General features: G+C 39.5%; 1 protein-coding gene across 11 annotated transcripts in view; it reads left to right on the plus strand.

Annotated features, from left to right (window-relative positions):
* Positions 1-25,539, plus strand: part of LOC306855746 (myomegalin-like) — a 37,683-nt gene that overhangs the window by 5,184 nt on the left and 6,960 nt on the right. For 2 of the 11 annotated variants that reach the window (XM_079394584.1, XM_079394586.1), the window contains exons 4-42: positions 1,910-2,020; positions 2,148-2,224; positions 2,737-2,851; positions 2,935-3,116; positions 3,207-3,348; positions 3,676-3,729; positions 5,985-6,119; positions 6,589-6,708; positions 7,095-7,187; positions 7,757-7,975; positions 8,474-8,644; positions 8,712-8,822; positions 9,023-9,160; positions 9,278-9,457; positions 9,539-9,733; positions 9,857-10,048; positions 10,204-10,336; positions 10,513-10,652; positions 10,738-10,854; positions 11,038-11,184; positions 11,266-11,378; positions 11,473-11,612; positions 13,143-13,274; positions 13,358-13,467; positions 13,546-13,677; positions 14,239-14,301; positions 14,427-14,608; positions 14,689-15,118; positions 15,856-17,422; positions 18,193-18,297; positions 18,809-19,205; positions 19,306-19,526; positions 19,656-19,713; positions 19,924-20,064; positions 20,905-21,095; positions 23,453-23,731; positions 23,818-23,943; positions 24,041-24,154; positions 24,234-24,360. In XM_079394584.1, coding sequence (XP_079250710.1) covers positions 1,910-2,020; positions 2,148-2,224; positions 2,737-2,851; positions 2,935-3,116; positions 3,207-3,348; positions 3,676-3,729; positions 5,985-6,119; positions 6,589-6,708; positions 7,095-7,187; positions 7,757-7,975; positions 8,474-8,644; positions 8,712-8,822; positions 9,023-9,160; positions 9,278-9,457; positions 9,539-9,733; positions 9,857-10,048; positions 10,204-10,336; positions 10,513-10,652; positions 10,738-10,854; positions 11,038-11,184; positions 11,266-11,378; positions 11,473-11,612; positions 13,143-13,274; positions 13,358-13,467; positions 13,546-13,677; positions 14,239-14,301; positions 14,427-14,608; positions 14,689-15,118; positions 15,856-17,422; positions 18,193-18,297; positions 18,809-19,205; positions 19,306-19,526; positions 19,656-19,713; positions 19,924-20,064; positions 20,905-21,095; positions 23,453-23,731; positions 23,818-23,943; positions 24,041-24,154; positions 24,234-24,360 — 7,400 coding nt within the window. Of the gene's footprint in view, positions 1-1,909; positions 2,021-2,147; positions 2,225-2,736; positions 2,852-2,934; positions 3,117-3,206; positions 3,349-3,675; positions 3,730-4,694; positions 5,865-5,984; positions 6,120-6,588; positions 6,709-7,094; positions 7,188-7,756; positions 7,976-8,473; positions 8,645-8,711; positions 8,823-9,022; positions 9,161-9,277; positions 9,458-9,538; positions 9,734-9,856; positions 10,049-10,203; positions 10,337-10,512; positions 10,653-10,737; positions 10,855-11,037; positions 11,185-11,265; positions 11,379-11,472; positions 11,613-13,142; positions 13,275-13,357; positions 13,468-13,545; positions 13,678-14,238; positions 14,302-14,426; positions 14,609-14,688; positions 15,119-15,855; positions 17,423-18,192; positions 18,298-18,808; positions 19,206-19,305; positions 19,527-19,655; positions 19,714-19,923; positions 20,065-20,904; positions 21,096-23,452; positions 23,732-23,817; positions 23,944-24,040; positions 24,155-24,233; positions 24,361-25,539 lie in introns of those variants that run through there. The other 9 variants (XM_079394578.1, XM_079394582.1, XM_079394583.1 and 6 more) reach the window with 6 other exon arrangements.

A 25,539-nucleotide genomic window follows, 5' to 3' on the forward strand; every position in this document is an offset into this window, starting at 1 on the left:
TAATGCTCTATGAACGCAACTCTATGAAGTGATATTGCCATACTAGCCTTTACCTTCTGCTCTAGAGTCTTGTTTTGTGTTAAACATGGCAGAAAAACAGTCTCAAGTAGGGATAACTGCAGGCTTGCGCAATGGGCGTGGCTAAAGGTGCTAATCGACGTATTTTCATAATCAACTTAATCGATGACGTCGACGATTCACTGCAGCCCTAGTACTGTTTATGCAAAAACAAAGCAACACGCGTAGATTTCCTTGATTTCACTTTGTATGTAAACTCCTATCTTTCAGCACGTCAGTTGATTTATCCAAATCTGAACATTTCTAAATCGCATTTGAACATAGTTTTCTTTGCTTTTTGTTTATTGATTTGGAACTAAACCCTTTTGATTATGAGCTAATAAAGAAAGAAATTTGAATAAACCTTAAATTTTAGATTACAGGAATAATTTACCCAAAAATTAAAATGTGAAAAATGTAAATTTACTCATCCCCAGGCCATCCAAGACATGGATGGGGTTGTTTCTGCATTGGAAGAGATTTGGAGAAATGTAGCATTGCATCACTTGCTCACCAATGGATCCTCAGCAGTGAATGGGTGCCGTCAGAATGAGAGTCCAAACAGCTGATAAAAACATTGCAATAATCCACAAGTAATCCACACCACTCCAGTCCATTCAAATCAAAAGCTGTGTGTTTGTAGGAAAGAAATCCATCATTAAGCCATCACTTCTAGTCAAAACATGAGTCTGTAATCCATAACACTTCCTTCAGTAAAAAAGTCCATCTCCTGTTGTTCTCTCACATCACCATTAGAACTGTTTTGGAGCCTGGCTGAGACCTGATGGTTCTTGATCTGTATATATTTCTCTACTGATTCAGACAAGACAATTTTCACTGGAGGAAGTGTGATAATGGACTCGGACTAAAGTTAAAAACATTGATGGATTGGAATCTCGATTACTTGTGGATTATTGTTATGTAATTATCAGCTGTTTGGACTCATTCTGACGGCACCCATTCACTGCAAAGGATTCTTTGCCAAGTAAGTGATATAATGCTAAATTTCTTCAAATCTGTTTTGATGAAGAAACCAACTAATCTGATTTTGAGTATATTTTCAGCAAATTATTTTGAACTTCATTTTAAGAGGTCAGTATGCAACTAATATGGTTTCTTTGGCGGTAATGATATTCTGGTATGGAATATCTGCCTTTCCATTTAAGGAAAACTGTTTATTTCTTTGTACTAAGATAAAGATCTGTGTGCATTCCTGTGGCTGTGTGTGTCTGAATGAGAGAAAGTGTGTTTGTGTGCTGTAGAAACACATAGATCTTTCAAAGCAAGGTACAACTGCCCATCACTGTGGTATTTGTGGTTATTCCACATTCTCTTGTTCTATTTGTACATCTTTCTTCCCTTCCCCCTCTTTCTGCCCCAGATGTTGAAGTGAAAAACGCTTGGAGTACAATGACGCACAGTTCACTGCCCTGCCAGTCTCTCTCTCTCTCTCTCTCTCTCTCTCTCACACACACACACACACACACACACACACACACACACATTCATGCCAACCCTCATTACTGACCCACACACAGCCTGTTATAGTCTTTCCTTATGTTTATTCATGAATGAGCTTGAATATTGTAATATGGAAGAACTGCACATTCAGAAACATTTCAGTATGAAGGAAAGTTCAGCCAAAATGAAGGTTTTCAGCCTGGTTTTGAGAACTAGATCATTTGTAAGATCTGACTCAAAAGAATCACTTGCTCGTGAATCGGAACTTTCATGAATGTCACAGGAAAACTACTATTTTTTTGTGAAAAACCATATAAATTTTCTTCTTGTTTGTATTGTCTGTGTGTAAATAAGGAATATTTTGTGAATAATTTCTATGGTTCCCCTGCAGCAAATCACAGCTCTGAAGAAGGAAAACTTCAACCTGAAGCTCAGGATCTATTTTCTGGAAGAACGTGTGCAGCAGAAATGTGACGACTCCACCGAGGACATTTACAAAACGGTGACTGACACACACTGTCACATGCAAACACACGTGACACAGTTCATCCCTTCATATTAAAGCAAGCAGTTGATTTGTGTTTGTTTATCTCAGTTTTTTATTGTAAGTAACTTGTCTGTTTGTGTAGAACATTGAGCTGAAAGTGGAGGTGGAGTCAATGAAACGAGACCTGACTGAGAAACAAGAACTGCTTGTGTCCGCATCGTAAGTCCTGCCCACTTGTTTACTTCCTATTTTTACTAATTTATCATTGGTACGACATGATAGAGCATCAAGTGATAAATCCTGTTTCTTCCTTGTTCATCTTGAGGATTGTTTGCTGAAACGGTTGCTACATTTTCTCTCTTGATTTTTGTTTTTATCTGTTTCTGTTTGACAGTTTTACAGTGTAGCTCCACCCATAGTCAAATTTGATTGGTCCAAAATTAAATTCCACATAGCCATTAAACATCAGATTGTTCTGATTGACTGTGAATTCATTACCTAGTTGTAACTTTTTGCTTTAAGTGGGACAGAAAAATCACAGTTAAAAAAAAAATTATCTATTTTTTTCATTAATTTCAGTCTATTTTACAGATATGGCTTATAATATTGAAAAATAACTGGACCTGGTTATTACTCATTTGTGCTTTCAGGTGAAATATTTAAAATTGAACACATGTAGAAGGCAATAGATATAAGACATGGATCTAAATGGTGTGTATTTGTTTGTGTAGGAAAGCTTTAGAGAGTTTAGCGAGTCGAGGTGTTGATGATGGCAGAGAGAAAATGCAGAGAGAAATGGATTCACTCAGACAAGCTTTCAGCACGCGGATTCAAGAACTCGAGGAGGTAAAACAAAGCCAACAATGTTTATAACAAATGCTTGGGAATGTGTCCTCCGTCTTTAGTCATTGCTTTCTCTTTCTCTTAAGTCTCTGCAAGCCGCCCAAGAGGAGCTGGAAAGCATGGCCACCATTGCTGAACAGGAGAAGCTGAAGAATTTTGGATTGGAGAAAGAGCTGCAAGCTTCCAAACAATCAGGACCCTCAGCTGATTCAGGCTCCACCCCTGAACGGATCAGAGAGCTCCAGCAGGCCCTTCAGGAAAAGGAGAGGTGATTCAGAAAGAAATTCAATTACTGAAACATCAGTTTACATTTAAAAAAGTGTAACTATTAACATATCCCATGATATGATTTCCAAAGTGCTATTGAGCAGCTGCAGGTGTCACTCAAGAATCAAGAGGCCATGATTGGAGAGCTTCGGAGCAATGACCCAAATCAGCCAATGGCAGAGCAGATGGCACAGCTGAAATCCCTTATTGGCCAAAAAGACAGTCAGCAACAGGTTAGTCTTTTAAGGCTTCTTTACACAGCTGAGTTATGGCTGCTCTGTGCCTGCTCAAAATTCCTAATGCTGCATAAAAGACAGTTTAACTTCAGGCTCTAGTATAAAAGTATACAGTTGACATTGCTGTGTAAATGCATTTATTCCATCTCATTACACAGTCTGTCTAAAGACCCCTAATTTCCAATTCAGAAGTGCTTCTGTGCTACTTTTGCTTTGTAAATTTGGCATTAGTTTTGGAAAGCACAACAGCTTTCATACATCAAGGTTAATGCTATCTGTAACGCACATGAACAAACTCAGAGTAATGTTTTGTTTATTTTACAGGCTCTTAGGGAAGAACTAGACCGTGGGAGAGAAAATGCAGAAAGAGACAAAGAGGTAAGCAGACAGCTGGTCACATTGGGTTACCAGAATATTCCTCTTTGTGAGTACTTTTAAAGAGTAAAATTTGCTTGTAAAGCAAGCCAGCATGATGATAACGGCCTGTGTGATTCATTGGGCGGCTTTTCCCTACATGACAGAAAATTGTTGTAAAGTGAGAAAGGGGCTTGAAGCAATTGAAAGCTGATTCATCCATTCCAGCAGCATTAAAATTTCTGGGTTTTTCTTTGTGCACTCATAAGCATAATAGTTTAAATCTGTTCATCAATCTGATGCACCCTAAGTAATCCCTGTAAAATTATCAGTAAAAGTCCTATATCGTAACTAAAAATGACAGGAAAGCCAAAGAGTGTGAGAAACTGGATTAGCAGATTGACAGCAGTCTGTGACTGTGGCAAATGGAAATCAAACATTACAAGTTTGGAAAGTTGTGTGCATTTGTTTGGGTTCAGTTTTTGAAACTTTTGATGTTAGGATATTCTGGGTGTTTGACATGCTAGTTTCTGAGGTTTGTAAGTGATTTTTATGTGGTTGTTATGTGTTCTGGCCAATGTGAAGAGTCCACTCTAAAATTTCTGATATTCTGCTCTGTAGATATGGCTGAGGTCCCTCCTTCAGTGCTAATCTGTGAGATTTTCAGGTGAACAGAGATGTGCAATCTAAGATATTATTCATGTCTATAGCAAAATCATTGTGGCACTAGTTATGCATCAAAGATTAATAGTTGGTGTTTGGGGGTTTGTTCAGATCGTCAGAAATATACTGTTTCACGCATATGTTCCGTGCATAAGAGTGACCTGCAACATCCTCAGTCAAGACACAGCGGGAGCATCAGTGGCCCAAATACAACTCTTCTCATCGGATGCCTGCTGAGCTGAGTGGATTACTGTGTATGTGTGTGTGTGTTAGCAGACGTTGCGCACATCACCCAAAGGATTTCCTGTGTGTGTTTGTGGATTAAAGGGTTTAAATCTACGTGTGGGCAGAGCGTAGTCAGTTCAGATTCAGTGCACAGCAAGACGGGCAGAAAGACACACAGGCAGATGCATAGCAAGATAGCATGCGTACAGATCAGAAAATTGTAGTGTCGTCTGGTGAACATGCGTGACCCATGCCGTGTATGTGACGTGTGTGTGCAGGGCAGTCAGTGTCGCTGGTTGTTCAGCACATGTGGCCGTCTGAGGTTGGCAGTCATCCTTTCTCATGTGTTGGGCTTGGAGTTGCAACGAGATGGCTGCAGCGAGTTTCTCTGTGGAAAATGCGTGTTTTTACTCGAGCGCATCGTGCAATGTGATGTCGCCATTAGACAGCTGCAGGAAACACACGCTGCTCAGCTGCAACGGATGCAGAACGAGAGAGATGGACTGAAAGCGCAAATCACAAACAAATACAGACAACATAACCTGACTAAACTAGGTGGAAACGTACCTCTTAAACTGGAAGTTCAGACTGGAGCAAGCTTAAATACTCCAAAACAGCTGCAATGCATTCGACGACCTCAGCCAGTTCAACCAAAGCAGCAACAAACACGGATTGCCAGCATCCAGGACACTCTAGGAAGAAGTCAAGGGCTTGTTTCTGTGAATTCAGGTGGTGACAGCCAACGGGAGAAGTTTAAAGGTCGATTGAGGAGGTGTGTTAGTCTTGAGCCGCTTAGTAAAACAGATCGTTCTCACCGTTCAAAATTACATCCTTCTTCACGTCTAAGTTCAAAAACCGCTGGTGCACCGTTAACTCGACCTCGCTCTCTTAGTCGAGACTATTTGGACGTCGTAAATAAGAAGAGCGCTTTGATTTCACGGTCAACTTCCCTCCAATCGGTGGCCCTGGAGCAGTATGACCACGCCCTCATCAGTGCATCACCCCTCAGACAGACACGCCCACTGAGAGGCTCCACCCCCATAACCGTAGAAACGACCTTGCTGGTGTGTGATATATTGCAGCTCTTGAAGAGTGTGCAAGGAGTGCGGCCTGTCCCACAATGCAACCGTAGCAAGATTCCAGTATTAAAAAATCCAAGTTATTTACATGGAAACGCCCACAGTGGCGTGTCTTGGAAATTGAGGCTGGAGAGTAGTCTGAGAGAGTTGGAGGAGGATTTTAATGATGAATACACGCCTGTTAAACAGGAGGTACACCGCTTATACACAGATTTTGATGGCTCTCTGCCTTCTCAAATTATACCTAGGATGTTAGGGCATTGCTTAACAGTTTTTAGCAGCAAATTAAATGCATGTTTTTGTTTGTTGCAGGTGTTTGTTGAAAGGCAGAATGAACTGAGCAGATTGGAGCAGAAAACCAGACAGCTGACTGAAGAACTGAACACAGCCAAGAGCAGCAACCAGACCCTCAAACACACACTAGAAGAAACCGAGAGAGAAAAGAAGGTAAATACTCTGCAGACAAACCCTCTCTGCATATAAGCAAACTCTGCCAGGGTTTTTATTGTTAACTTAAATTTAAAACCATAAAAAACATTTTCCTTACTTGAAATACTATAATTAAATCATATTTAACTGATATATAACATATTAAAAACTTGACATTTATTTCAGCTAGTTTCCTTTTCATTTAGTTTAATTCGATGTACTAAAATAACAAAAACTAAAGCTGAAATAAAAATGAATAAATTAATAAAAAAAACACAACAAAGGTACTAAAACCTTAAACCAAAATGAAAACAGAAAATTAGAAAATCTCAATAATACTAAAATAACCAAAATTACATTACCCTCTTTAACATTGCCAGTAATAATTTTAGAAATTGGTTTCATGCATACATGATTTCTAAGCAGACAATTGTCATTGAATTAACAGCATTGTGTTAAAGTCTTATTGGGTTCCTCTGTGTTTTAGGCTCTTTCTGATGAGCTGCAGGACAGAGAGATTGAACTGTCTGCAGAGAAGAAGAACTCTCTGAAACGAGACAAAACCATCCAGGGCTTCAGTCTGGTTCTCAAAGAGAAGGAGAAAGAGGTATGATCCAGTCAAGCATTGAAACTGATTGATTTCTACTTTTCTTTTTTTCTATAAACAAAATAGAGAAAAAAACAAGTAGGGATATTCAGAGGAAAATGAAACAAGTACATAAATAAAAATGACAATTTATATAAAAATGTTTCTATATGCCAGATTTTTTTTACTTTTTTTAATTGGAGATTTTATCGAACTAATGATAATAGAAACACAAATCTGTTGGGTTTAAATTTAAGCAATCTTTCTTTAATGTGGTATTTACTTGACAATGGTTTTATAATGTATATGAAAACTTTTCACTAAAAACTAGAATGCAAAACTAGAACAAAAACTACTATAAAATGTGGTTTACCTGTATTTTTTCTTCTTTATTTCTGTCTCTTCAGATTGAGGATCTATCTGGTGATCTTGAGGAGAAAGATCAGGCTCTGGCTAAGGCTCGAGAGGCCCTTCATAAAGCCAAACTACAGAAATATCAGGTATGTGTGATTGTGCAATTTTCAGTGGTGAGTTCGAACAGATTGACAGCTGGAGCTACTTAGTTGCTCTTCATCACTAATATGTGACCCTGGACCACAAAACCAGTCTTAAGTGTCAATTTTTCGAAATTGAGATGTATACATCATCTGGAAGCTGAAGAAATAAGCTTTCCATTGATGTATGGTTTGTTAGGATCGGACAATATTTGGCCGAGATACAACTATTTGACAATCTGGAATCTGAGGGTGAAAAAAAAAAAATCTAAATATTGAGAAAATCGCCTTTAAAGTTGTCCAAATGTATATTACTAATAAACAATGAAGTTTTTTTTTTTATATTTACGGTAAGAAATTTACACTATCTTCATGGAACATGATGTTTACTTAACATCCTAATGATTTTTGGCATAAAAGAAAAATCTGTAATTTTGACCTATACAATGTATTTTTGGCTATTGCTACAAATATACCCCAGCGACTTATGACTGGTTTTGTGCTCCAGGGTCACATATAGTAGGTGGGTGAAGGAGTTGTGTAATGTGTGCATTATGTTCTTCCGTGTGTTCCAGGGGGCTGAAGACCAGCAGTCTCTTCTCCTGGAGCAGCAGGCTGAATTATCGCGGCTCCAGGCAGAGGCTCACTCCTTGCTGCTGGAAGCCCAGAGGCTGCAGCGTGTGCTCGGCACCAGAGATTCAGAACTGTCCCTTCTTCAGCAGGCCAAACTAGAACTGGAACAAGAGCTGGAGCAACTACAGCAACAGAAGAAGAAGGGAGACAAGACCATTAACGTGAGTAGCACAGACACACATGCTGAAACTTTACTTTACTTTACTTTTGTCATTTAGCAGACGCTTTTGTCCAAAGCGACTTACAAATAAGAAAAAGTAACTAAAACTAAAAAGTTACAACTCTATAAATACTATCTACCCACATATTTAAGAAAATAAAGAAATTAAATAAAATTAACACATGCATATAACAACAACATTTCAATAATAAACATATCAATGAAAAAATTAAATAAAAAGCTACTACTATCCCTTGCCGGTGTCCCTGCCCGGTGGAGTCGCACGGTAGAGTCGATGGTCTTTACACTCTTTGGTCTTCACACTAAGAGGGCTAAAAAAAGCATTGCGATAAACAACAGTATTTAACTAACTACTTATGTCATTACAAAGAAAAATGACATGTGACATAAATTAAAATGCTCAGATGAACCAAATGTTGAAATAATCATTTTTAATAATTTTCTTTTTTTTTTTTTTACTTTCGTTTGTTTACTGCAGGATCTTCAGAACCAGTTGAAGAAGGTAAATGGCGCTCTTGCTGACAGAGAGAACGCTCTAGAACAGCAGCGTCTAGAACAGCAAGAACAAAACCGCGCTGCTGAACAAAAACTACAGAACGCCATAGAACGACTCACAGCTAGCCTGAATCATAAAGACCAGCAGCTGCAGGTATGCACACACACACACAGAGCTAACACACAACACCTCTCTGCTCGCTCATTCCTGTTTTTTTCAGGACTATATGAACATGGTTAAAGACCTGGAGAAGAACAGAACTCAAGAGGACGGTGATCCCATGGTGGGTAAACTGAGAGCACGACTGAAGGAGAAAGAGAAAGCACTTGAGGTTTGTGGCTCTTCCTTTGTATTTATATACATCTTAAAGATACAATACCAGAAACAACCTGCTTAATTTAGATGATTCCAGGTGTTAATGATTTGTCTTTCTCTGTTTGTGTCAGCAGAATGATGAGAGCAGTTGTCAGTCCAGATATCATAAATATTAATCACTTGAGATTTTTTGTGTGCTTTATTGTCTGCGAGTAGAAAGCTTTGGATGAGAAGTTTGCAGCCGTGGATGAGAAAGAAAATGAGATCCATTTGCTACAACTGAGCTTGAGAGAGAAAGAAAGAGATGTGGAGCGTCTTAACAACCTTCTCTCACACAACGAGGAGACTATCAATGTAAGAGTGTGTTTGTGTGATATAGAGAGATTTTGCATTGGTAGATGTTTCATTTCTTCAGAGGTTTCTTAGTTGCCAATGTAGAATCAGATGCTAATGGTTTCTCTTTTTGTGTAGAGTTTTGATGCTCTCATAAAGGAAAGAGATCTTGAGCTGCAGCAGCTGTTGAACTCGCTGAAGAATCTTCAGAGGTGTAAAGACGAGACTGAGCAAAACCTTCAGAGGGTTCTGAGAGAGAAGGACGCCATTATACAGCACTTACAGCAAGCACTGGACAACAAAACGAGAGACATGGAGGTACAACACACACCCAAGTTTTTGGTGCAGACACGAGTCAGAATTTGGTTAGTGTGAAGGCATTTTTTCCTCACTTTCCAGGAGATGGCCAATAGGGTCCTAAACCAGTCAGAGTGTCAGGGTCGTGACATCGCAGAGCAGATGAGTCAGAGGTTAAAGGTCACAGAGGCGATGCTGTCAGAGACGGTGAAGGACAGAGAGAGGCTAGTGACCGAGAACCAAACTGCTGTAGAAAATCTGCTGGCCACAATCGGCAGCAAAGACCAGCTTCTGAAGGTATTTAATACCAGTGTTATTTCACTATCATTGAGATTTGATGCACTTGTACATTAATGCTTGATATGTGTACTTATAAGCATAGTTTCCAAAGCCTCAGAAATGTCGGTTTTGTGTTTGTAGGAGAGTGCGGAGCGTCACGTACAGGCTCTGAATGATCGTGCTGGAGAATTGCAGGATCTTGGTAAGGAGCTGGCAGACACACAGCTGCAGCTCAGAAACGCACAGAGACTGAACAATACAGCAACACAGGATGGTCACCTAGAGACCGCTGAACTTTGTGCAATGTTGGCGGAAAAGGATGCCCTCATCAATGTGAGACTTTGACCATTAAAGTTTGACCCTTTTTTCACACTTAAATCAATTGCTCAGTCCAGAACTGGAATTGCTTTAGTGTGCAAAAAACCTCCATAAGACAGTCGTTTTGTGGTAAGTAAATGGCAAACAATGTTCTTCTGTTGGTTTTATAGAAGCTGCTAGACCGTGGACAGCAGAAAGATCGCATCCTGTTGGAAATGAAGACAAGTGAAGCTCTTCCTCCTCAGGTGCTGGAACTCAGACAGACCATTGAGGTGCTGCAGGAGAAACTTGAGGAGAGAGAAGGTGAGAGTGTGTTTATAAGAATATAACAAATTTATAGTAATGGTCCACATATAGGCAGATAACGGTGATATTTCTTTAAAAACGGGTATTGTCAGAAATATACTATGCCTCACTTAAATTCAACTTAAATTATATCTAGACATAACATTTGTGTGTGTGTGTGTGTGTGTTTGTAGCTGAACTAAGCGTGCGAAACAGTGAGGAAACTCTAGAAATAACAACAGTCAGTAAGAAATCAGCAGTGGTTTTGAAGAAAGAGCTCACACAGAAAACAGAAGCTCTGAATGCCGCTCTGAAGAGAGAGAACCAGCTCAAGGTCTTTCATTTGAGATCTTAATGAATTTGTTTTTTTGTGTTTCAGCATTTGAAGTTTTTAAAATAATTGTGTGTGTTTGTGACAGATTTCTCTAGCAGAACTTCAGTCAACAGTTTCAGAACTAGAGACACGATTAGAGGGACAGACGGCCAATATCGAGTCCCTTACATCAACACTCAACACTAAAGAAGAAATCATTACTGTGAGTATAAATGCCACCATTTTTTATTTATTTATTGAAAGTAATTAATACTTTTATTCAGCAAGGATGCATTAAATTGATCAAAAGTGACAATAAAATATTAAACTTTCAAGCCACACCTTGCATGAGCTCTGAGGTAGGGTTACAGTATATGCTTCAGTCTTATTTTGTGGTTCTTTGCAGGAGCTGCACCAGCGTTTGTCTCAAAGAGGGGACTGCCAACTTCCTCTGACCCGGGATCAAGCGTCCCAGCCAGGTGAAAGTGAATGCAGCATTTCCTCTCTCCCTCAGAGAGAAAGAACCATCATTGGAGGAGATCGCCAACAACAGGTACATGTGAACACATGCATGCATTCTTTAAGCTGATACATGTTAGCATCTCTAATGTTGAATGTCTTTCTTATTTTGTAGGATGTTGCATCTTTGTCTGATCTACTGACTGAGCAGACAGAGTTAAACCGAGCTCTGAGAGCTGAGCAACATCTTTACTCTGACCTCATCAGAGCCTTCAAAGAGCGTGACAGGTGTGTGTGTGTGACACTTAAAAGGTAGAATCTGTTGTAATGTGATGTTAAACACTTGAGACCTATATTTTAATGATGCTTTGTTTTGTTTCAGTGTTGAGAGGCTGCAGGCACTGCAGCTGGAGCTCACAGCTGTATCACTCCTCAGACAGCAGCTGGAAAGTGGAGTCCAGATGAACACAGAGCTGAGAGATCAGCTACAGAAAGAGATCCAGAGAGCCAAACAGAGAGAAGGTGCAGTACAGACAGAGAGTGCAGAAAATCAATCAGATGTCACGCTCTAATCTCCCAAAATCCCAAAAGAACATTTTAGTTTGTTCAAGCCAGTAACGATGCAGGGCTGAAGCTAGTTCAAATCAGGTTGTTGATATTCTGGATGGCTCTTAGTAATATCAGCCCTGTATCTGGTGTAAAGCAGGACATAGTAACTTTGTGTTGATGTAACCAGATAATGATGTAACCAGCTTTTACATCATTATCATTGTTCATCCCCACATGCTTTTTTTATTTATAAGAAAGCTTGCATTTATCTTTATTCTGACTTGCATGTGTGTTTGTTCTGTTTTCTTTTGTGTTGTTCTGAAATTTTCTGCCATTCTTGTTCGTCGTCTTTTTTTCTGTCTGTTTTCTGTTCTGTTCATTCATTCCTCTGTGATTATTTGTTTATAGATAAAATATTCTTTGTAATAAAGTGTTTTAAATTTCTGTGTGGCTCATCAGCACTAAAACACTAATAATACATCTCATCCCACCCTGCCTTGTACACACATTCCTTCACTTATTCAGCCTGTTTATTTCTGTCTGTGCATACCTATGAAAACCTTTCCAATCCATTAACCTTCACAATGGTCACAAGATCCACATATGCTCACCATTTTTTAAGTTCAGTGCTTGTACATGAATGCAGAAGAGATGGATCAGACAGTTTCCAAATACACTGACTGCTGAAAATGAAATGCATTCTGTCTGTGTTTCTGCTCCATTTAACCATAATCCTCTAGTGTCCATCTGCTCTGTGGGATTGTGGCTGTGGAGATGCCCTTTCCAGCCATCAGAAGCGAAAATAAAAACCTATAACCTGCAATATTTGACTGTTATTTCAGTGCTATATATATATAGAGAAAGAGATTTTAAATTGGGTTCTAATTAGAGTTAATTAGCTTCTAGTTCAACTTAGTACTTCAACCTAAACTTTTGTCAACGTTTATAATTATGTAAAATATAATTTATTTTTTAATAGTTATATTTTCTTTTTTAATCTTTAATTGTTTTAATTACTCGGGAGCGGAGCGGTTCAAGAGAAACTTATTTATTTGATAATTTAACTTTTATTCCCACTTCAGAACTTTTGAATTTAATTGAATGTGATTCTATTTGCCATCTTTCTGTGCACACTCACAAAACAAAACAAATGTACCTGATTAACTTTCCTTTTAACATTCTCATTAACTTCCTACTCGTGTCTTCCTATGGCTCTCGCTTTCACCACTTAGTTGTCTGTATGTCTCAGTTGTCTGTATAAGTCTGTTGAAACTTACTTGACATAGCATTTAGTGTGTATTCTATGGTACAAATTTGGTTTATGTCATATACTGATTATGCACCCATCCACTTCTTATTATTATAATTTCTTGTGTTTTCTCAGGCTTTCTTTAAAGACTAAAAAAGGAAATAAGCAGAGAACAAAGTTAAAGTTTTACATGCATATATATTGAATGTGTTTGCTGTGTTACTAACTGCATGAGTATACATGTGTGTGTGCAGGTTCAAACCCTTCAGAGTTAGAGAGCATGCGTGATGCACTAGAGGAAGCCCAACGCTGGAACGCCTCTTTGCAAGCCAGATTGGGACAGATCCAGAACCGGGGAGGAGGGGTTGGACAAGCCAATGATTCTAGTACGTTCACGTATCATTTGTCCATTCTTAATTAAATTAAATTATTTTAGTTAATTTGACTTTAATTAATCTGATGATTTTAGTGGACACGCTGAGTTTGATTGGTGATCAGACATCCTATATGAGTATATGTGTTGGCGAAGGGCCAGCGGAGGAGCTCCAGCACTTGACCTTTGAACAGCTCAGAATAAAGGTGAGTGCCTAATCGCCAAGTGCTATGTCATTTTTGTCAAAATAAATTTAACGATTTACATTTTCCTCTTATTTTCAGGTTTTAGAGCTTCAGGCTGTCAATGCCGAACTGCAGAAGAAGCTGCTTCTGATGGAGAAAGACATTGTGGGTAAAGATCCAGTAGACTCTCAGAAAGAACCAGACCTCATCAACCTCTCAACTCCAATCAAGGTATTAAAGGTCACAGTGAAATCTTTTCTTAGAAATATTATTACTTTTATGTCTTATGTAAGGTTTTTGGAATACATTTGTGCAAAGCTGACATTTGGTTTGATGCCTATGTAAAACGGGCCCAATTTCTTACCTTCTTTTAACCTCTTGACCTTTAACCTCAGACCTTCTGATTTTGTGCTTTTGTGTTCTGTTTACGATTGACCTCTTGTCTGTAGTTGAGTTTCTAGTTTACTAACATTAGTTAGCAGTAGGTTGGACCTTCTCTTGAAGTCTGTTTCTGTAACATGTTTGTCTACTGAATGAGTGGTTATGTATGTTTCTGCGTTGTTGTTTTTTTCTTTCTTTTTTTCCTCCCTCTAGTTTTCTCTCTCTCTGTCTCTCTCTTCCGTCCCTGCTAACCCCTGTTATCTCCTCTCTCTGTCTTTCTGACTTATTTTCTTACCCATGATCACCTGCAGCCGCCCATCCTACCGTTACTGTGTGCTTTCTTTATATTCTGTTCCATTATGGCATTTTGTGTTGTTAAGTCATGTGTCACCAAACATGCCATTACTGTAGCAAATACCGACACCGCAGAAACCAACTTCTGAAGATGTGACACTAATGCCTCCAAACATGAAGGTAAGAGAAATGGAAATAGATCAGTCAATTTTGTAAAAAATATACTGTAATCTTGAAGTTTCAATCTGGAGACCACGGTAGTCTTGTTTTGGTATTTACTGTTGTCCCATGTGTTGATCTCTAAGGAGAGATGTGATGAAGGAGATCACTCACCAGAGGATGTTGGTGAGAGTAATCAACCATCACAGACTCAAAGACAGCAAACTGGAGTAAAACTCACATCCAGATTCCTTAGGGATGAATCAGAAAAAGCAGAACTCCGATCACTTCTCTCAGATTGTGGAGCGGAGTCAGTCTCTCAACTCCGGTATGTTTAAGATAGCTAGGTATCCACATTGTAGCATTGATTGTATGTCAAATCAAACTTTTAACTGCTGCAATTTGTAGGGAGCAAGTGGCCAAACTCCGCTTGGAAGCGTCTGAACTCCGTGGATTTTTGAAGGAGGAAAATGCCACTGAGTCCAAAGAAAGCGCAGAGAGTTCTGGAGAAAGCGACAGCCATGGAGACTTACACCAAACCGTGAAGGTGCTCCGCTCAGAAGCGAGAGGTCACCGAAAGATAATTCGACTGCTAAAAGAGCAGTTACAGCGGAACTCTGTCTCAGATGCTAGAAGTCAGCTTGACCTTAAGATGATGGCCAGCAATATGGAACAACTGCAGACAAACCATGAAGATCTGCAGAGACACACCAGCACACTGGAGAAAGAGAACAAACCAAGAGAAAGGAAAGAAATGGAGGAGAGATATGAGAGAAGGCGGCAGGGTCAAAGCACCAAATCCAGCAAGAATCAAAAGCAGCACATGACCAGACATGCAGTGAGTATCAGTCGCATATGCTGCTGGAAAAGATAGAAAGTCTAGCATAATGGTTGGTAACGGTTATGGGTTCAAACCTACCAAGAAGCAATTATGCCCGAATCTTCAACTTCTAAAGCAACCTGGAGTTAGGTGCCATGTTCAAAGACTCAATAGTGGCTCATTGCGTGCAAGAATTGAACGAGCAACCATCCAATTACCAACCCTATTATCCCAGGGTTGCCCAGTCCTGTTTCTGGAGATCTACCTTCCTAAAAAGTTCAGCTCCAACCCTGATTAAACATACTTGAACTGGCTAAGTAGGATCTTCAGAAGCACTTGATAATTACACATAGGTGTTTTGGGAGCAGGGTTGGAACTGAGCTCTTCAGGTTGGTAGATCTTTAGAAACATGATTAGTTAACCCTGCTTTATCCAGTAGGGCTAGGTTGACATTACTGAATTCTAGATCTTGATTTTAATTAACTGATAACTATTCTTTTCCTTAAGAAGAATTGACATGATTGACCTGATATATACCCAAATTAATCTATGCCAAATCAAATCAAGAGCTTTTGAATCAAAATTAAATCTATTCATGAAATACCCAGCCCTATTATCCAGTACGACACATCACCCCTTCTTCCCACTTCTTCTTGCCTTTAGTGTGAAGATGCATCCAAACCTGTCTTTACTGCTTCTTTGTCTTTTCCGAAGATGTATAAGCCGTAAAATAATCCAAATGTAATTTGTTTTAGGCATATGTAAAGTCTCGGCTACCAGTACCTGTGAGGCCCAGTAAGAGTTCTGGGCAGAGTTCAGAAGATCTGAGTGATCTGAATTCAGGCCACATTCACCCCAGAAACAAAGACTACCTGGCTGGGGTAGAAGAGTCTGATTACAGCACAGATAGCAAGATGTCTTCGAGATCAGCTCAGCACGGACACCTCGAATTAGACCATGTTAAAGATGCTATGCTGAGTCCAACTGCTGGGACAAAACAAGACACTAACATCAACCAGAATCTGGAATCTGAGCTAATGGCTCAATTAGAGTTGCTGAATCAAGAATGCCAAGAGAAGGAGGAGCTAATCTCCCGCCTGAGGGAACAGGTCCAGGAATGGGATGAGCTGCAGGCGGAGCTACAGGAGAAGGACAAGCACAACCGAGAGTACCTGGAAGCCCTACAAGTGGCAGAGTCTACTATTGCGTACCTCACCGCATGCAGTTTGGATTCGGAGTGTGGAATCGGTGAAACAGGAGATGTAACCTTGCAGCAACGTTGTGCAGATCTTCAGAAGGCTGTTGAGGAGAAAGACCGACTCAACGCTCAGCTCTTGGACTGCTTGAACTCTGCGGAATCTGCCATTGCATTGCTCCGAAATGTAGACAGTGCAAGCAGCCAAATGGATATTGGGCAAGAAGACCCAAAAGCACTTTGTGAGAGGCTTGAGGACTTGATTGGACAGATCAGAATTTCTCAGCTAAGTGATGGAAGGTCAAAAGACTGTCACAGCCCAGAGGTTGGCCCAACACTAGGACCTGATTCTGAGCTACAGCGGCAGGTGAACTCACTGCAGGAGTCGCTGTTGCAGCAGTGCAAGATGAATGCAGAGCTGCAGGAGAAGCTCTGGACTTCAGAAGCAGCTGTTAAAAAGTTAAATTCAGCTGTCAGTGCCAAGCGCAACTGCGCACCCACTGGTCTGGAGGGGAATTACACTCCTGGACCAGAAGGAAAGGTCCTGTCGTTGCAGCAGTTGACGGACTGTCTATCTGAGTGCATAATAGCTGCTGAAGGTGCGGTCAAGTCTCTCGCAGACGTTTGCTCCAAACCAAACCAGTCTCATGAGGAGATCTTGTCCAGTCCAGAGTTAAAGAAATGGTTGGAGAGGCTGCAGCATGCTCTGCTGGAGAGAGAGTCTCTGGAGGACCCAGTCTGCACTGAGAGGCACCAACAAAAGACAAGCACGCCAATTCAGAACCCCGAGAGTTCTAAACCAGAACGGCAACAGAACATTCGGGAGCCTGTGACCTCACAACAGAATCTTCATAAGAACCTCTTGATGCTTCTTCAGATTTATACTGAGCGTGCTCAGAAAATGAGCAAACTTAAGGAAGCTGTTAGTGGGTGTGGCCAAAATGGAGGAGGTGGAGATGCACCTGGAAATGAAACTCTGGAGAGGAACGGCCAAATCGAAAGTTTGCAGAAGGCCCTGAAGGAGAAGCAGAAGGCATGTCGGAAATTAGAGGAGAAACTGGCGATCGCTCAGTCTGTCATCGCTGTGCATGGCTCAAACAAGGAGAAACAGTCTGATCAACGCAAAGGTGAGAGTAAACACTGCTCAAACTAGCTCTTTTTAATGCACAAAGACACTTTTGTGTGTGTGTATGGCGCATGTGATTGTACATTATTTCACCTCAGTGTTTATGTCTGGTATTAAATTTTAATCTGTATAGAATCAGCTACATATTGGCTCAAGGGTCTGGGACCTACGTACTTGTAAAGCCTGAAATATAAAATAATGAAATATGTTAGAGTATCATATTTGATACATCAGGCTTTTATGACTCGTATTGTATTATATAGTGAGAAAATGGAGCTCATACTTGTGACAATTCAAAGAAGTTTATAGTTACATGGCTATTAATTTCTGGTAGCTTGTAAATCAGTGAGATCTTTATAACAGTATAGCAGATACTTACATAAAATGATAAAAATATAACGTCACTCTATACCTCCCAGTAATATGACATGGTAAAATGCGTTTAAATGCTTTGTTTCATGATCGAAGCTCTGTAGTTTCAAAATTTATAATGCAATGCAATACAGTGATAAATGAGAGATGAACAAATAAACATTCCTCAAAAGCCTGATGGATCATATCTGATACATTTAAACATGATTTTCATCTCAAAATATTGCTTACAATATAAAAAGTTATTCTTATGTTTACTTTATAAAAGCACTTTATAACAAGTTGCCCAATACCGACCAAATCTGAAGTGCCTTTCAGATTTATTGCGGTACTATGACAGGCCTGTTGCTTGTTTTTCTGGTTGGGGATGCCGTTCTCAACCCTGCCTGTCTGCTCTAGCACCCCCTAGTGAACGGAATGATAAAGGGGTGCAAGTGGAGGTGCAGGACCTCGGGTATGAAACGAGTGGAAGAAGTGAGACGGAGGTGGAGGGCAGTAGCACAGGTAGACAGGGGAAAAACACTTCTTTTTAATAAGACTGCATGTGAGGGTTTCTGCATGGAAAGACAATTTCAGACTCTCCTATCTCCATTGATGATCCATGCAAACTGCTACTGACTGCATGATCATAATAAACAGAAATATTTCACCCAGAATTGAAAATACTTCCATTAAATCACACTGTTCCAAGCTTGTATAACTTTTTACACCACTTAACACCAAAGTTTAACAGAATGATGGTGCTGTTTTTTTTTCCTGTGGGTAAAAATCACGAGGGAGCGTAAACAAATTTTGGGTGCACTTATCCTTTAACACTGGTTATGTGCTTGTCAGCATGTATTTGTGTGTGCTCAGTTTGTTTTAACATGGTTTGCATCACTTCCACTGCATGACCAAACCATCCCTGTAACTAATGTGGCATCTTTGAGAACTGTAACCACCATTGCTGTAATTAACTTAAATCCACCTTTTTATGTCTTTGTGTTTTCTTTGTCCTTTGTGTGTTTGATATCAGATGTGGACGGTGTTTTGCGGTTGGTTCCCACTCTGTCTCCTGTCCTCATGGGCAATCAGGACCGATTTTCACCTGACACTACCGCATCCAGCCCCTCGTATCCCAGCTCTCCTGGCCTGAGCTCCCCTCGAGTCTCTTACTCTCAAGCCGACCCCACCCTGCACATCCAGCAGCTCAGGTCACAGATCGAAGGACAGCACAAAGTCATCCAAAACCTCCAGAGGCAGCTGCGTAAGAAGTCTTTGTCGTCTGAGCACCTGAGTGTGACCTCTGACCCCACAGCAGGTGAAGAGGAGGAGGAAATGAAGATGATGAAGGCTCAAATCACCCAGCTGAGCACTGAGCTAGAAAGAGAGAGAACCCTGAACAGAAGCAGCCAAGCAGGCTCTCCCTCCAGGTAGCTTTCATAACCATCATCATGATCATCATCAACAAAGGTATACTTCATCTTGTGGCTTTTTTATTAAATGTAATCCTCTCTCTCTCTTTCTCGACAGGATTGAGTCTCTGGTCCAGTCTCAGGCCCGGGAGTTGTGTGAGCTGCGGGAACAGATCCGTGTGTCTCGTGGTTTGGGTGTGGAACAGCGTAAACAGCTGCTGGAGCTCAGGGGAGCTCTAGAGGAGTTACTTCAGCCTAATAACATGCACTCCGCTCAGGGAACCCAGCTTAGAGAGAAGCTGGATCACAGCCTGAACCTGCTGGAGAAACTGGAGCAGGGTAAATATACACCAACACGCAGAGAAACCACTAATGAAGAATTGTAGAGATGGGAAAATTTGAAGCAGAGGCAGTAGTAGCCATAAATAAACAAATTTGGAAGTATATGTAATTTCTCTTATCCTTTAGTTTCTACAGGAGGGTCTGGTATGGATAATGAAGAAGCGGAGTCAGAGATGAAGCTCAGGTGAGAACAACTTTTTGCTTCATTTCTGCTAAGACCGATGCACCGTTATCTCACAAATACTGAAATCTCAAGTATGTAATAGAGAAGAAATGGAATGGAACACCGCATTCGTATGCATGGTTACGCTGGTGTACACTTGAGTCTGTAGCTACTATTAGCCATTAATCCAGCTGGTGTTTGATGGTGTAGTTTTTGGCTTCCTCCCGACAGTGATTGTGAGTGGCTGTGTGAGGAGCTGCAGTACCTGCGCTCTCAGCTAGAGGGCGACAGAGAACAGCAGCAGATACAGATGGTTTATATGTGCAGGCAGAATCAGAATCTTGCCATTAGCACACAGCATTACATTGACCTGTGAGTGCTGCCTGCAAGGGCGCGTGTGCAGTGGAGTGTATTTCTTATCTCTACAATGAAAGTCTTTCTTAGAGTCAATTAGGTTTTAGTTTTTGTGTTGAATTTTCTCTTTGGGTGACAGTCTTAATGCCCAGATTCAGGCACATCCCAATTCATAGACTATCAATATTATATAGTATGAAAGATAATGATTAATGTGTCACAAATTACACTGCTACTTTTTTTCCAAAAGAAATGTATGTAAAAAAAAAAAAAACTTTGTGAGCAGAAGAGACTTCTTTAACAAACATTAAAAAAATACTGACTGTTAAAACTTTAAAGGATAGTGTTTATTTTTTTGGAGATTTTTAAAGTTTGGAGAGTTTTAAAGTATAGGATTTAGCCTAAAGGCTGGAATACACTACACGACTTCGGACTCTAGGCATCATTCACTTACCGACTTTAAAGTTGTTCCGATCACAACGAACTCACGCAGAAACGTGCGCCGTGTTGCTAGGAGACGCATGACAAATGAAAACATATGTGTTCTAAAATTGGCTGAAAATATCAAACGTTTGATATCCTCCGACTGGATAGAATCAAAGTCTGAAGAGTCTGTGACCATCATACACTACGTAACTTTCTGTGGAATCTGTCAGCTGTAATCTGCAGACTGGCTCTGACTTTCCTTCAGTTCAGACTGGAAAATATCGTGTAGTGTTTTCCAGGCTTTACTCTTTTACTTCCTAATTTCCTTATTATCATGTGTGTTGTTGTGGTATTGTTGATTTGTTTTATCGTGTCCCTCTGATTGTTTCCAGATAGTTTTGTTCTCTCTGTAATTGTTTGTGTGTGTGACAGACTCTCTTCAGAGCTACAGGAGAAAGACCGGCTCATTCATTCTCTGCAACATCAACTGCGAATGCAAGTTCCCAGAATGCACCAGCACTCCGACTCCGAGATGAGTGATAGGCTGTCCAACGATGGCATAACCTCCTTCCACGATAGCCCTCCTGCTGTCCGCAAACAGACCCCCAACAGACCTCATACAGGTAACACATCAGGTGTAAGTTTGTTTCTAAATGTGTCTGATTGTATCTCAGCTAGCACATCAGAATGCCAAATTAGAACCGAGCGTGTGTGAACATCCTTCCAATAAAGTTGTTCAGTGTTTTATCAACCTGAAACGGACTCCTTGTTAAAGATGAATGTAATCTCAGTTCAAGGCGGAACACCTTTTTAAATTAAGCTGAATTATTTATCCAGTTAATCTTCACATGGGGCTCTTGTTGATTTGCCAGTGACCTCTTGACCTGGAGAGATATGCAGGTCAAATGAGTTTTGGTATTTAGTGCCATTTGGTATTTAAGCCTTGTGCCATCTCTCACTGTCTCGCAGTTTCAATGCTTATGTAATATTATTCTATGTAAACTAACTGTCCAGTTCTGCATTTAAGTGATGCTGATGCCTTGTTTTATAGGTTAGGTTTAAGTAGCAGCGGTTGATGTTGTATTAGTATTATTTATGTACTGTTACATTATTTATTAGTGTTTTTAATTGGATTTATTTTTGTCTTAGTCATTTTCTATGTATGTCTTTTTTTTTCTTTTTTTTTGAAATACAGTATGTATTTCGATTATTTTTTTATTTTCTTTTTTTATTACCAGTGTTATTTTAGTATTATTTCAACTCTTAGATTTATTAATATTTTCAATTACCTTTTATTTTATACTTTCGGTTTTCATTTTAGTAATATTTTTGTGCTTTTGTCTTTTTTTTTTTTTTTTATTAAGCTTATTTTTTAGTAATTATAGTGACAGTGATATTTTGGTCACTCTTATAATATTAATATTTTGTATTTATTTTACGAATACAATTTTAGTAGTTTATTTTAGTATTTTAGGTTTTTTATTTTAGTAATGTTATGTGCTTTTGTTGTTTTTCACATTTCTATTTAGGTTTTATTTATTTTTGTTTTGAGTAATTTTAGTACTTAAACTTATTTCAGTCCGTTGCCATAGAAAGTTTAGTTTAAGTTTCTAATTTTAAGTTTTAAATTCTGCTTGTTGGTGTGATGCATAATTACAATATTACAGCGAAACATTTTTATTATTTATCACGGATTGTGTCTATTGAGGTGTTTTAGTGAACCTATGTTTGCTGTCTTGATTAAATATTTGTTTATCTATTTTTGTTAATCTGTGGTCCTGACGATTTGAGTATTTGAGTCGTGTAGTGAAACGGCAGGAGCTGAGGCTGGTGTCCGGTTACTGGCTCTTACAGATGCATTATTCAGTATGCACTGTTATCTCCTCTGCCCTCCTGAGAGCCGTTAAGAGCCCTGAGCCGGTGTGTTGCTGATTTGTTGAGTGTTTAGTATCATGGGAATGGATAGATTTTGCTCTTCACTAAAAACATTGGCACAAGATGCTGGATTAACTCTCATAGCACTACACTAGCAAACAGAAGGAATTTGTTACTCCTGATGTCTCTTCAGAACGCTCTGGTTCAGGTTACCCAGCATCTCGGACACAATAGATCAACAGATTGGAGATATATTGTGAACGCCTGATGAACTACACCGTATTTGCAGGTTATTTAGTCCTAACGCTCTTAGAGGCGAGAGTGTCTCATGTTAATTGTCGTTTAGACAGGGTAGATGTTTGTGAGAATGTTACAGCTGTGCTAAACCTTCTACTGGATTGAAACTATACTGAGATCTGGCGTTATAGTGAGATCAGGTCTAGGTTAACAGTAGCTCGGCTCTGGACATGAGTGAACAAATTGTGCTCCATAAAGCCTCCAAAGAGGAAGGTAAAAATCTAGCATTTATGTCCAGTTCTGCGTCTAAATCCTGCTGATGCCTTGCTGTCTTGAATTATAGGTTAGGCTTAAATAACAGAAGTTGATGTTTGAACCAGTGTTATTTTAGCATTATGTATGTACTATTACAATATCTGTATTAGCTTTTATTTGTGTATTTTAAATTCTAATATTTGTAATGTAGATATCTGAAGGAACATGTGACACTGAAGACTGGAGTAATGATGCTGAAAATTCAACTGTGATCACCTCAGTAAATTACATTTTAAAATATATTCAACTGTAATTTTAAATTGTAGTAAGATTTCACAATATTACTGTTTCTACTGTATTTAAATAAATGCAGCCTTGGTGAGTAGAAGAGACCTCAAACAGTTGAACGCTGATGTGTCTAATATTTAATGCAATACAATTGAATGACGGCAAAGTAGACATACACAAAATTTATGAAATGCTAATAGCATGTTTTTGTACTCAAAATTCACCAGAAATAATGGAGAACACAAGTTATGTGCAAAATTACTTTACGGCTCATGCCTATTCTTGTATGCAGTTGTAAACGAGTCTTTCTTATCGCTTCTTGCAGGGCTGAGGGGAACCAATGGCGATGCATTTTCAAATACGAGGCTGGATTTTGGGGGCGTGTCTGTTGAAGGGGGCATGGACGATGATGGGGAGGGGAGTGTCCAAATGCTAGAGAGGGAGAATGGCCATCTGCAGGAGCAGCTGAGAAGCAGCGAGGAACTGAACGCTACACTTCGTAGTGAACTGGACCTCACTCGATCTATCCTGAAGCACAACCCACAGACCGAAGACAAGCAGCCAGAGCAGCAGAACACGTCAGCGAGCAAGACCATCAACTCAGGTAGAGTTTGAGAGCTATAACGTTATAGTATGCAAGTAGCTGCAGCAACTTCATCCACATACTTATTTTCCTACTTTCTCTCTTAGATCTGTTAGCGGAACACCTGCAGGAGATCCGAGCATTGCGTCTGCGTCTTGAAGAGACGATTAGAACCAACGAGAGACTGCGAGAACAGTTAGAAAGAAAGTTACAGGAAGCTGAAAAAGACTCAGGTGAACACAAACTCGTATGCATTAATTTCATGTTTAAGTGGTTTACAACGCTCTTCAGATCACTCAATATGTGGGTGTTTGTTTATGTGATCAACAGCCACCAACATCTTCATCGCTGGTCCTGAGGATCAGGCTCACATCAGCAGTGAACTTCGCTTTCTTCTTGCCCAAAACCACACACTCAAAGAGCAGCTCAACCAGGGAGCACGAGGTAACATGGGCTCTATACTGTTAAAACCACTTCTAGATATGATCTGTTAGCTGTTGTCACAGTTATGTGTTTCAAATAGATAAACAGAAGGAGAACGACCGCCTGAGGGAGACTTTGGCCCGACGAACCGCTAAACTAGAGCTGAGCAGAAAAGAGTGTGAAACACTGAAACGGGAGAAAATGCAATTACAGGACAACCTGTACAGGTAACACGCATACAGCACATCCATCTACAGGAAAATGTGTTTCTTATAAAAGAGATTAGCTGCAGATACACAGTGATAATGTCATTCTCAGAGGGCCTGTGTAATGAGTTGCTTTAATTATTGCAATTATTTGTAATACAGGATTTAAATGTGCAATTGGCTAATGAGTTTTATGTTACACAAACACTCATTATGTCGTCCCTGAATTTTTTAGTTGTTGTACATCAGTGCTTCCTACTTCTCCATTTACATTTACAAATGAGTATCTTTAACTAGGAACAACTAGTTAATATTTAAATGGTTTTAAAACTTACAAACATTTTAGCTCAGCATTTCTCACCTGCTAAATGCCAGTTTTGAGTCTGATTTGATTTTCTGAGTGGTTCCGTTGTTAATGCAGTAAGCTTTGTGACTGAATCAGTAAGTGATGCAGAAAATGTTCTGATTCTGTGAGACAGTTGTTACTGCAGTAATCATTCTGAATGATTCAGGGAAGTGATTTAATTGTTGATGCAGAAATCATTCTGACCAATCCAGTTGTTATATTTTAATGCAGTAGACCTAGTGAGTGACCCTAACCCTAATGCAAATAATCGTTCTGACTGATTCAGTAAATGATTGTTTTTAATGTCGTAATATTTCTGACTAATTCAGTAAGCGATCAGTTATTAATACAGTGATCTTTCTGACTGATTCAGTAAGTGATTCAGTGATTAATGCAGTGTTTCTGACTGATTCAGTAAGCGATTCAGTTATTAATGCAATAATCGTTCTGACTGATTCAGTAAGTGATTCAGTGATTAATGCAGTGTTTCTGACTGATTCAGTAAGCGATTCAGGTATTAATGCAATATTCGTTCTGACTGATTCAGTTATTAATGCAGTGTTTCTGACTGAATCAGTAAGCGATTCAGTTATTAATGCAATAATCTTTCTGACTGATTCAGTAAGTGATTCAGTTATTAATGCAGTGTTTCTGACTGAATCAGTAAGCGATTCAGTTATTAATGCAATCATTTTTCTTACTGATTCAGTAAGTGATTCAGTTATTAATGCAGTGTTTCTGACTGAATCAGTAAGCGATTCAGTTATTAATGCAATAATTTTTCTGACTGATTCAGTAAGCGATCAGTTATTAATACAGTGATCTTTCTGACTGATTTAGTAAGTGATTGTTTT

The sequence above is a fragment of the Barbus barbus genome, assembly GCF_936440315.1.
Source record: "Barbus barbus genome assembly, chromosome: 36".
NCBI classification, from domain to species: Eukaryota; Metazoa; Chordata; class Actinopteri; order Cypriniformes; family Cyprinidae; genus Barbus; species Barbus barbus.